Source organism: Pongo pygmaeus, chromosome 16 (assembly GCF_028885625.2).
Source record: "Pongo pygmaeus isolate AG05252 chromosome 16, NHGRI_mPonPyg2-v2.0_pri, whole genome shotgun sequence".
Lineage (NCBI taxonomy): Eukaryota > Metazoa > Chordata > Mammalia > Primates > Hominidae > Pongo > Pongo pygmaeus.
The window spans coordinates 69,496,590-69,509,077 of record NC_072389.2 but is presented as its reverse complement, the minus strand read 5'-3'; the positions used below and the strand labels follow the sequence as shown (position 1 = coordinate 69,509,077).

The 12,488-nt window shown below is 39.9% G+C and overlaps 1 protein-coding gene across 2 annotated transcripts in view; it reads right to left on the bottom strand.

The window, feature by feature from the left end:
* The window catches only part of SNX1 (sorting nexin 1), a 47,955-nt gene that overhangs the window by 30,137 nt on the left and 5,330 nt on the right, over positions 1-12,488 (bottom strand). For both annotated transcript variants that reach the window (XM_054450119.2, XM_063652272.1), the window contains exon 2: positions 1,357-1,468. In XM_054450119.2, the coding sequence (XP_054306094.1) occupies positions 1,357-1,468 (112 nt within the window). The remainder of the gene's footprint in view (positions 1-1,356; positions 1,469-12,488) is intronic.

The following is a 12,488-nucleotide window of genomic DNA, read 5'->3' as shown; positions in this document are numbered from 1 at the left end:
TTATTAATGTCTAAGGTCCTCCCAAATCCGTTTCCAAACTACATTTCCAGCCTTATCTTCCATGACTTCTCCAAGAACGTCCTGCTGTGGTCCACCAACCTTACTGACTGCCGCTCAAACATACCTTATACTTCCTGCCCAACCATGGGGCCCTTTTCCTTTTCTCCTGCATAAATCCTGCTTCTTCCAAGATCACTTTCTCTCTCTCTCTCTCTCCTCTCTCTTTCTTAAGATGGAGTCTTGCTCTGTCACCCAGGCTGCAGTGTAGTAGCACAATCTCAGCTCACTGCAACCTCCACCTCCAGGGTTTAAGCAATTCTCCTGCCTCAGCCTCCTGAGTAGCTGGGAGCACAAGTGTGCGCCATGGAACCCAGCTAATTTTTTATATTTTTAGTAGAGATGGGGTTTCACTATGTTGGCCAGGCTGGTCTCAAACTCCTGACCTCAAGTGATCCACCCACCCTGACCACCCAAAGTGCTGGGATTACGGGTGTGAGCCACTGTGCCTGGCCCAAGATCACTTTAGACAGGGTTTCTTCAACAATAGCACTACTGACATTTTGGGCTAAACAATTCCTTGTTGTGAGGGCCTGTCCTGTGTATAGACTGCTTAGCAGCATCCATGGCCTCTACCCACTAGATAACAGTAGTACTCCCAGCTGTGACAACCAAAAATGTCTCCAACCATTTCCAAATGTCTTCTGGGGGGCAAAAGCACCCCCTCTGTTGAGAAGAGTGAAGCACCCCTCAACAAAGAATTATCCAGCCCAAAATGTTAATAGTGCCAAGGTTGAGAAACTGTCCTATACTAGTGTTTTTCAAACTGGAGGTTACAGCTTGTTGGTGGATTGTGAAATCAATTCAATGTGTTAAAAAAGGAAACAATAGAAAGTTTCAGGCTGTATTAGAAGTAGTAAGGGCAAGACATTTAATGAAACTTTTGTTTCTGTTTTGTAGCAGTATGCACATTTTTGGATTATGACACCAAATGCATTTCTTACTCCTAGTCTTGGTCACACAAGGCTACAGGCACTGCTTTAGTCACTGGTCTCACACTCCTCTGAGCTCCTGTGACTTAGTATTTCTATCATTCCTCCAGCTGCATTTCTGTTATTGTTTAACAGTTTAACTCACCTTCTTAAACAATTGTGTATTTATATCTTACTCCCTAAATCTGAAAGAATCTTGATGGCAGGGCCTGTATTTCATGTACTTTGGAATCCTCCACAAAAGTACTTTACATAAAGTTATGTTCCCAATACTTTTTTTTTTTTTTTTTTTGGTTTTAACTTTAACTCAGCAACTTAACAAAGCCATTTAGGAGGTTCCTAGAGTAACTTTTGAGTCCAAACTTGCCTGCAAAGAGATCCTGTGGCTCTTGGTCTTGTTCTTCATGGATCCCATTTTCTTTGGAGCCATTGTTGATGGGAAGAAGGGATGTAGCTCTCTTTGGAGACTGGTGTTTACTCTGAAAACAAAGAGACACTCTGAATAAAACATTACCATGAAAAACAAACCCAACTTGCCTAGAAAGTAACTTTTAATGCCTCCCTCAGTTGCCACCAGTCAGCCAGTTCAATAAGCAGCAAATCGTTATTAGTAAAGTAAGTGCTGCCCAAGGCATGACAGAGCAAAAATAAGTCCATACATTTTAGGGTTAATTTCTAACAGCATAGCCTCGCTCAAATGCCCTACCCCAAAGCACATGATACCAACATGGGTATGTGTACATACAGATAATCTTCAAAAGAACATGTCCAAATGTATTTCTCTTTCTCAGTTGATGACCTTTATTCTTTCAAATGCTGACTGTGCACATTCTAGTGACCAGGATACTACACTGGAGTCCAGAACTCAAGCTCTGACCCATGCTTACTTTGTAGCCTCAGCTAAACTGTTAACTGAAGCCCTGTTGTGTGGATATTACTGACCCATCTGACACGCAAAGGAAGGTATAACACTATGTTCTAATGCTGTTAAAAGTAAAATGTATCTTTTCATCCTTAACTCATGCAAATACAATTTTCAGTAACAGCCTGTGTCAAGCTAGGAGAATAAAAACTAATCATGCTTAGCCTAGTGAGCACATGGTGAAAATACAGTCAGTCCATAGCCTTTATTCAAAGCTCAGTGATCAGCCGCAAACAAGGGTGGGGTGGGTCCCCAGACCGGTACGAGAGTGAACAAAGCTGGATTGTGCAGAACATGAACTGAAAGTTGAGAATCTGGCTTCAAAAGCCATGGTATGATATTTCAGTGTTTTGAAGTCAGACCCTAAGGGCAAATCAGTTAAAAGACCTGGCTTAAGGAACCTTTTATGACACATTTCCTTAACAAATCTGAGGGAATTTGTTTCTTGGAGACAGATCTTTTCTGACCCAACAGAACAAAGTGAAACGACAATCTATTTGGGTACTCTAAATTTGCAAATAGCTTCATCTAAATATTGGGGACAGATTTCAGAAAAGAAATTGTTAGCAGGTCCGAAGGTAGTGAGTTATCTCAATTGACTGTTCACAGTCAGTTACAGATCAAAACCCTTGTTTGATATTTCCCCACTTCTCACTACTGCACTTGACTAGTCTTAAAAAATATTTTTTGAAGAAAAAAGAACAAGAAAAGAAACATACCAATATTTAGACTTATATGAGCAAACAATCTTTCTACTGGAACTATTCCCTGCTAATGAAGTTTCATGAACACTTAGTTGTACAGCTTAAATGTTATTCCAAGTCTGTTAGAGACAGTGGTCCTGTCCTCTAGCTGCTTTAACAATCTTAAAAACAAAACTAAAAAATCACTGCAGAAAGACAGAGACAGGATAAATACAAAAGCAGCATTTCCCTTTTGCTTCACACATCACCAATAACCAACCACCTTCTTCCACAACTACTTCCTTCCTACACTCTTGTACAGTACATTGATCTCATATGAAGCCACCTGATTTCATTCACTTCCTACTGACACCAGTCATCTCCAAATGGAGATCTATGAGAGATTAAAATCCAGTATACATTAAGGATACATGTATACAAATGTAATTTACTAGTAGCTCACAGGGGAGACTAAAACAACAGAAAAGGCATAGGTTAGAATTTAGCCATTTAAAAAATGCCTAGAAGGACCCATTCCTGTGATATAAAGATGAATAAAGCCAACTTTCCATTTCTGATCCACCACTTAACTTGGAAGGTTAATGACTAAGAACATTTTCCGGAGCAGTGTTAGAACAGTAGTCTATCTTTCCCTCAAGAGATAGACCCACACGAATGGGATACTGCAGTGAAAACTAGAGTACTAATACCTCTCTTCCTCCACCTAACTTTTTTCAAAAGCCCAAACTGTGGCCACGTGTGGTGGCTCACACCTATAATCCCACCACTTTGGGAGGCCAAGGTGGGAGGATTGCTTAAGCCCAGGAGTTGGGAGACCAGCCTCAGCAACACAGTGAGGCCCTGTCTCTAGAAAAAAATTTTTTAAAAAGTAGCCTGGCCTGATGGTGTGCACCTGTAGCCCCAGCTACTCTGGAGGCTGAGGTGGGAGGATCACTTGAGCCCAGGAGGTCGAGGTTGCAGTGAGCCATGATCACACCACTACACTCCAGCCTGGGTGACAGAGCAAAACCCTGTCTCAAAAACAAAACAAACCCAAACTGTGATTAAAACAGACTTATGTTCCCTTAGTAAGCTAGATAACAACCACCTGTGAGAACAGAAAACTGCTCTCAGATATCCTCTGGGACTCCATTCCAAAAATCACACATGGCTGAGTTCTAAGAGAGCTGAAGATAGACATGACCATACTTACTATCCTAATTTTTTTCTGTAGTTCTCTTACAAAATTAATCTTCTACCTATGTAAAACTCTGTATCCTGTTTTTTCCCCTCTACTGCCTGAGCATTTTCTCATGTCATTAAAAAGTATACAAAAATCCCACTTTTAGTTACTGAACTCTCCATTATATGGATATATGACATAATCATTCCCCTAATGCTGGACAGTTTCCAGGTTCCACCAAATACTACTGTGAGACCCATCCTATATATAAATCCACATCTGATTATTTTCTTGGGATAGATTCTTAAGTAGAATTATGGTATCAAAGGCTCTGCTAAGCTCCCTTCCAGAAAGACCAACAATTTACATTCCCCCAGAAGTGTATGAGTGCGGCATCCACAGCAACACTAAGCATTCTTTTAAAAAATCTTTGTGCTGGGTGCAGTTGCTCACATCTGTAATCCTAGCATTTTGGGAGGCAGAGGTGGGCAGATAACCTTTGGGAGGCAGAGGTGCCTACATAACCTGAGGTCAGGAGTTTGAGACCAGCCTGGCCAACATGGTGAAACCCTGTCTCTACTAAAAATACAAAAATTACCCAGGTGTGTTGGCAGGTACCTGTAATCCCAGCTACTTGGGACGTTGAGGCAGGGATAATTGCTTGAACCCAGGAGGCAGAGGCAGAGGTTGCAGTGAGCTATCGAGCCACTGCACTCCAGCCTGGACGACAGAGCGAGACTCTGTCTCAAAAAAAAAAAAAAAAAAAATCTTTGCCAGGTTGAGTAGCAAAAATTTCTTTCCACTCACTTGCTGGTCATTTGAACCTGTGACTTGTCTTTATGTTCTTCACCTATTTTTCTATGCTAAGCTGGCATTACTTAGGTATGCATTTTTCTTTTTCTTTCTTTAATTGTGCAGTGGCGTGGTCTTGGCTCACTGCAACCTCTGTTACCCGGGTTCAAGCAATCTCGTGCCTCAGCCTCCCAAGTAGCTGGGACTACAGGCGCGTGCCACCACACCCAACTAACTTTTTTGCATTCTTAGTAGAGACGGGGTTTCATCATGTCGGCCAGGCTAGTCTGAAACTCCTAACCTCAAGTGATCTGCCCACCATGGCCTCCCAAAGTGCTGGGATTACAGACATGAGCCACTGCGCCCACCCTAGGTCTGCATTTTTCTTACACAAAAGTATGTTAACCCTTTCTCTCGCATATTGTACAGTACCCCTCCCCAACTTTCTCTTTTGATTTTTTTTTTTTTTTTTTTTGAGATGGAATCTCACTCTGTCGCCTAGCCTGGAATGCAATGGCGCGATCTCGGCTCACTGCAACCTCTACCTCTGAGGTTCAAGCAATTCTCCTTCCTCAGCCTCCTGAGTAGCTGGGATTATGGGCACCCACCACCACGCCTGGCTCATTTTTGTATTATTAGTGGAGACGGGGTTTCATCATGTTGGCCAGGCTGGTCTCGAACTCCTGACCTGAGGTCATCTGTCCACCTCAGCCTCCCAAAGTGCTGGGATTACAGGTGTGAGCCACTGTGCCCAACTCTTTTGATATTTTATTTTTGTCCTTATCAAATTTATTTCCAGCACTGGAAAAATTAAGTTTTTTTAGGCTGAAGAGTACCTTGCACACAGTTGGCCTTTGAGGCATAATAACATTATCAAGTTTTACTTAAAATCAGATTTTTAAAAAAACTGAGCAGAACCACTTTTAAAGAAGAAATGGACTCACGTTCATGGTATCCTATATTCACATGCAGCAGTTAAAAGAAAACAAGTCTTCCATGAGATTTGAGTCCATAGTAATAGCACGTTATCAAAATACAAAGCCACCTGGACATTATAACACACTTCATATGCTATGTCTAAGATTAAGGCTGATTTTTATTAGTATTATTATAGAAAGCTAATTTTAAATCAACAGTTAAAATTTTATAAAAAATTTACTGTGGGGGAAGGGGAAAACACACTGATTACATTCAATGGCAAAACCAATACTAAAAATAAGCATTGCTTTATAACCTTTTTTTTTTTGAGATGGAGTCTTACTCTATTACCCAGGCTGGAGTGCAGTGGCACTATCTTGGCTCACTGCAAGCTCCACCTCCCAGGTTCATGCCATTCTCCTGCCTCAGCCTCCCGAGTAGCTGGGACTACAGGCGCCCACCACTACGCCCGGCTAATTTTTTGTATTTTTAGTAGAGACAGGGTTTCACTGTGTTAGCCAGGATGGTCTTGATCTCCTGACCTCCTGATCCGCCCACCTCGGCTTCCCAAAGTGCTGGGATTACAGGCGTGAGCTACCGCGCCTGGCCAATAACTCATATTTTTAAAAAACTCCTTAGCAGTCAGTAAGTCACATAACTATTCACCTGTGTGAAAGGGGCTAAATTTCTAGGCAAGAAACTATTCTCTGTGATGAAAATACTGTTTGTGACACAGTAAATAACGCCAAAGAACTGCCCTTGCTTTTTTTTTTTTTTTTTTTTCTTTTCGCAGCTAAAATCCTAGCTGGGATATCCAACACTTGCTTACTCCCTTTGGCTGTTAATTCTAGCCAGTGGTTCTACTGATCAGCCTGTTTAAGAGTTCAACTGTTTCTGTTTATAATTAAAAGAGCATACAGACAGACCAATACTAATTCGCAGAGAGGTACTAGAAAGGTGTGCCAGAAAGAGCACTTTTGTTAAGAGCAGGTATTTCTCCACAATTACCAGCCTCAAGCCATTCTAGGCCACTAGCACAATTTTCGTAGCTCAGAGAAGGACAGACATGGGCTTGCTGCCCCTCAGAGCTGACGCAGCCATTCGCTACTTTAAGTACTGCTATGATTCTGGGCAACTTCCCTTTAGGTTGTCCAGTTGTGATTCTTCCTCATGTTGCTTAACTACTCTTTGCTCCACACAGAACCCTTACATTACAGTCAAAGGATCTCAAAAGCGTAGGTACTGTTAAAACTCAACTGTATTTAGAGGTCAAATCCAAATTAAATGGTAAGGTAACATGGTTCTTGGAGGATAAGATAACTCATTTTTTGAGGGAAAATTAGTGTACTTTATAGTAAGGCAAGATAGAGCTAAGGAGTTGTGTGATCACACTAATGTAACAGGACAAGGACAATTAGGAGTAAATCTATCCCAGGAGCTATACCCAGATCATAAACAGGCAGCCATGGAGTCTTTAAAAATTACCCTGGAAGAACTTAGCATGAAATAATGTTGGTTTTGCCACCTTTACTTCTAGGGAGAAATGAGTGAGGCGGGACAGCCTATTAGTTTTTATTGCTGCTGCAACAAATCATCACAAATTTAACAGTTTAAACAACGCAAATTATCTTACAGTTCTGAAAAAGTCCAATGGGTTTTGCTGGGCTAAAATCAAGGTGTCAGTAGGGCTGTGTTCCTTTCTGGAGGTTCTAGGAAAGAATCTGTTTCCTTGCCCTTTCTGGCTTCTAGGGTTCTTTGCCTCATGGCCCACTTCTTCCATCTTCAAAGCCAGCAACGTTGCATCTCTTTGCGCCTCTTCCATATCGTCTTTCATAGCCTGTCTTACATTTTTAAGGATCCTTGTGATTACACTGTCCCGCCCAGATAATCCAGGATAACTTCCATATCTTAAGGTCTGCTGATTAGCAATCTTAATTCCATCTTCAACCTTAACTCCCCTTGCCACATAACCTAACATACTCACTGGTTGTAGGATTAAGATTGGACTTCTTTGGGAAAAGGAAGGGGGGTATTTTTCAGCCTACAGCAGACAGTGACTCCTCTCCCACCACGTTTCAAAACTGGCACGGATGCACTAAAAGTATTTGTGCTTGGGAGAATGGACATTCAATGTCCATTGGATTTCAGAATAGGGTGTATCTAACTCTACAAACTAGAGTTTAACTCCATAGCTTAAGGAGTTAAACTAGGGGTTCTTATCTTGGGGTCCATTAGCCACATACTTCAGGGGGTAATCTATGAACTTGGATGGGAATAAAATTATTATAATTTCATTTTCATTAACCTTGAACTGAAACTTGGCATTTACATTAATCATAAAGATAGGCAACAAACCATAATAGTAATAGAAGTACCTGAGACTGTAACTGATATTAGATATTTTATGAGATTATGGTTTTTATAGATCTCAAAGTCTCATTTATGCTCATCTCTATTTAAGTATGTTATTAATGTAAAATCATTTTAATGTATTAAAACTGAATTTCAATATAATTGGTTTCCTTCACAATTTAATGTATTTTATTTTATACATTTAAAAACATTATTCTGGGGATGTGTCCACAGGCTTTACTAGCCTGCCAATTGGCCCACAGCACAAAAAAGGTAAAGAACTTCTGAGATACAGAGTAGAGGGACTAATGAAAATGGAAAAGGGAGAGCTGGAAGGATGGAGAAAATAGCATGAAGCTGACCACTGAGCTAGTTAAGGAAAATCATGAGCAAGGCCATTAGAGACCTCATGAGACCCCAAATTTAGCCTCAGACATTCTACTGAATTCTCTGGTTTAATTTCCCAACTAAACTTTTTGAGTCTCAACCTAACAAAACTTAGAAAGGGACCAGAAAACCACAGAAGAATCACAGTATTAATGGGTGGATTATCTTCTAAATTGAAAAAGCAAACCCAGTTCAAATCTGCTCTGAAAGCAGAATGAAGCTCCAGCTGTCCACGTGACGAAGCAAAAGAATAAGCCAGAAAAAGCTGAGTAACAGCTTTTCCTGGAGATGAGATATTTATGGCTACTTGCTCTAGTAACTATCAACTACTCATGATTTATTTATGTCAAAAGTTACTTGAGCGCTGAGAAGCTTGAGAACCAAGGAACAGATAACAGATTTTTTTTTTCTTTTCTCCAATCCAACCTAATGAACTACAAATGGCCAAGTTGTCAGAGTGGCCTTACCACCTAAGTAAACAATGGGTTGGCAACCCCTTACAAAAACCAGAAGTCTGACGGTAACCTTTATTGTTTCTCTCATAAGCCCCAAACCCTAATTTTTTTTTTTTTTTTGAGACAGAGTCTCACTGTATCCCCCAGGCTGGAGTGCAGTGGTGCAACCTCCACTTCGCGGGTTCAAGCGATTCTCATGCCTCAGCCACCTGAGTAGCTGGGATTACAGGCATGCATCACCACACCTGGCTAATTTTTGTATTTTTAGTAGAGACAGGGTTTCGCCATGTTAGCCAGGCTGGTCTCGAACTCCTGACCTCAAGTGATCCACCCACCTCGGCCTCCCAAAGTGCTGGGATCACAGACGTGAGCCACAGCGCCCGGCCTATTAGCCATCTTTAAAAGTCTTCTCCCTGGGCCAGATGCGGTGGCTCATGCCTGTAATCCCAGCACTTTGGGAGACTGAGGCGGGTGGATCACGAGGTCAGGAGATTGAGACCATCCTGGCTAACACGGTGAAACCCCGTCTCTACTAAAAATACAAAAGAAGTAGCCGGGCATGGTGGCGGGTGCCTGTAGTCCCAGCTACTCGGGAGGCTGAGGCAGGAGAATGGCATGAACCCGGGAGGCAGAGCTTGCAGTGAGCCGAAATCATGCCACTGCACTCCAGCCTGGGCGACAGAGCGAGACTCTGTCTCAAAAAAAAAAAAAAAAAAAAAAAAAAAATTCTTCTCCCTTTACTCCAAAACTAGTGTTTTATAATTACTTTTATTAGTCTTTCTTCCATAATTCTGAAAGCTAAGTTAAATGCTAGTACAATACAATGATCAAGAAATTAATGAGTTTATGTACTTCAGGGAAATCTAAACTTGTGAGAAGTAAAACTTTACTATTTGAGCTGAGCACTAAAATGAGTCTTTGCATATACCTATCACTTTTTTCAAGAATATATTTACCATAAGGTAGAACTTCAACTTCTGATCATTTGACCAGATGTGACCACTTGATGTAATGTTAACTCCAAAAACAAGTGTTTGAGGCAATATCCCTGTAGAAAACACTACACACTAGAATTTTTACCAATATTAGCTGTAAATGACTAAACTAGTAACTAAACAAACTAAGTGATATACCTTTGTTTAAAGATACTGTTATATAGATTCACTTTCAAAAGTCTGATTAAGACCAGAGAAGGGCTAATATCAAGAAACTTAATGAGGATGTGTTATATCTTTGGGAACAACCACCATGCATGTATCACAGAACAGAGAATTAAAGCATTAGCCAGATTAACCATCAATTTTCTTATGGCTTTTAATAAAACTACCGAACTCTGTAAACACTCAGAGAAATAAACTGTTTATAGTTAACAATCTTTCCATAAAGCATAAACAAAAATACCAAGCCCGAACAGTTTTATAGGTGAGTACCACCAATTTTTAAGAAACAGATCATTCCAATGGTATAAACATTCTTGAAAGAATAGAAAAAGAAAGTACCATATAATCTTAATTCCCCAAACCATACAATTTTCATGAGAAAGAAACTACAGGTTTATCTTACAAACATAGATGTAAAAGAATATATAATAGCAATCCAAACCCAGCAATGTATTAAAAAAGACAATATATTATTAAAAATACAAAAAACAACAAATGCTGGCAAGGATATGGAGAAAGGGGAACACTCATACACTGTGGGTGGGAATGCGAAGTAGCACAGCCATTATGGAAAACAGTATGGAGATTACTAAAAGAACTAAAAATATAACTACCATAGCATCCAGCAACCCCACTACTCGGTATGTATCCAAAAGAAAGGAAATATATCAAAGTATATATATTTCTTCTGCATGCCCATGTTTATTCCAGCACACTATTCACAACAGTCAATACATGGAATCAACCTAAATGTCCATGAATGGATGAATGGATAAAGAATATGTGGTGTAGGCCAGGTATGGTGGCTCACACCTGTAATCCCAACACTTTGGGAGGCCAAGGAGTGCGCATCACTTGAGCCCAGGAGTTTGAGACCAGCCTGGGCAACGTGGCAAAACCCCGTCTCTACAAAAAATACAAAAATTAGCTGGGCATGGTGGCATGCACCTGTAGCCCCAGCTACTTGGGAGGCTATGATGGGAGGATCACTGGAGCACAGGAGGTCAAGGGAAGTGGGCCATGATTGCGCCATTGCACTCCCGCCTGGGAGACAGAGCAAGACCCTGTGTCAAAAAAAAAAAAAAAAAAAAGAATGTGTGGTATATATACAAAACGGACTATTATTCAGGCATAAAAAAGAATGAACTCCTGTTTTTTAGAGCAACATGGATGGAACTGGAGGTCATTATGTTAAGTGAAAGAAGTCAGGCACACAAAGACAAATGTCAAGTGTTCTCACTCATCTGTGGGAGCCAAAAACATGGATCTCATGGAGGTAGAGGGTACAAATGGTGATTCCCAGAAGCTGAGAAGGGAAGGCAGGGCAGGATGAGGAGAAGTTGGTTAATGGGTACAAAAATACAGTTAGAAGGAATAAGTTCTAGTATTTGATAGAAGGAAGATTATAGTTAGCAATAATTTATCGTATATTTCAAAAGAGCTAGAAGAATTCTAACGTTCTCAACAAAAAGATAAATGTTTGAGGTGATGAATATCCCAAATTCCTTGATTTGGTCATTATACTTTGTATACAGGTATCAAAATACCATGTGTATCCCAAAAATATGTACAACTATATCAATAAAAAATACAAAAAAGACAATATACCATAACCATGTTGAGTCCACTCCAGTAAAGCAGCTCACCATATAACAGATTTAAGACAGAAACCCCATGACCAAGGGATGTCAAAAAATAATAAAATTCAACAGATATTTTAAAATTCTTATCAAAACAGCAATAGAAGGAAACTTTTAAAAAAACTTGGTATCTACAAAAAATCTTCAACAAGCATCATTCTTTAAATTTTTTTTCTTTTTATGTTTAGTTGACAATTGTACATGTTTATGGGATTCTGAGTGATATTTCAATATATGCATACAATGTGCAATGATCAAATCAGGATAATTAGTATATCCAGCATCTCAAACATTTATCATTTCTTTGTGCCGTAAACATTCAAAATCCTCTCTTTCAGAAAGCTTTTTGAAAATATACAATAAATATAGTTAACCACATTCACTCTACAGTGCTGCAGAACAAGAGAGCTCATTCCTCCTATCTAGCTGTAATTTGGTATCTGTTACCAGAGGTTGGTTAGGATTCAAAATTAAACAGGTTTTAAAAAGCTGAGGTGGGACCATAAAATGGTGCAACTACCATGGAAAGCAGTATGGAGGTTCTTCAAACAATTGAAAATAGAACTACCACAAGATCCAGGAATCCTACTTCTGGATATATATCCAAAAGAATTAAAATCAGGATTTTGAGGAGATGTTTGCACACTCATGTTGACATCAGCACTATTTACAATTGCCAAGAGGAGAAAGCAAACCCAAATGTCCACTGGCAGATAAATAAAATGTGCTATATACATTCAATGCAATACTATTCAGCCTTAAAAAAGAAGAAAATCTTGTCACATGTTATAACATGGATGAACCTTGAGGACACTGTGCTAAGTAAAATAAGCCAGTCACAAAACAAATACCGTTTGACTCCAACTTATATGAGGTATCAAAAATAGACAAATCGACAGAAACAAAGTTAGAATGGTGATTGATTACCAGGGACTGTGGGAACTGTTTAATAAGTATAGAGTTTCAGATTTGCAAAATGAGGAAGTTTTGGATCTCTGTTTCACAAC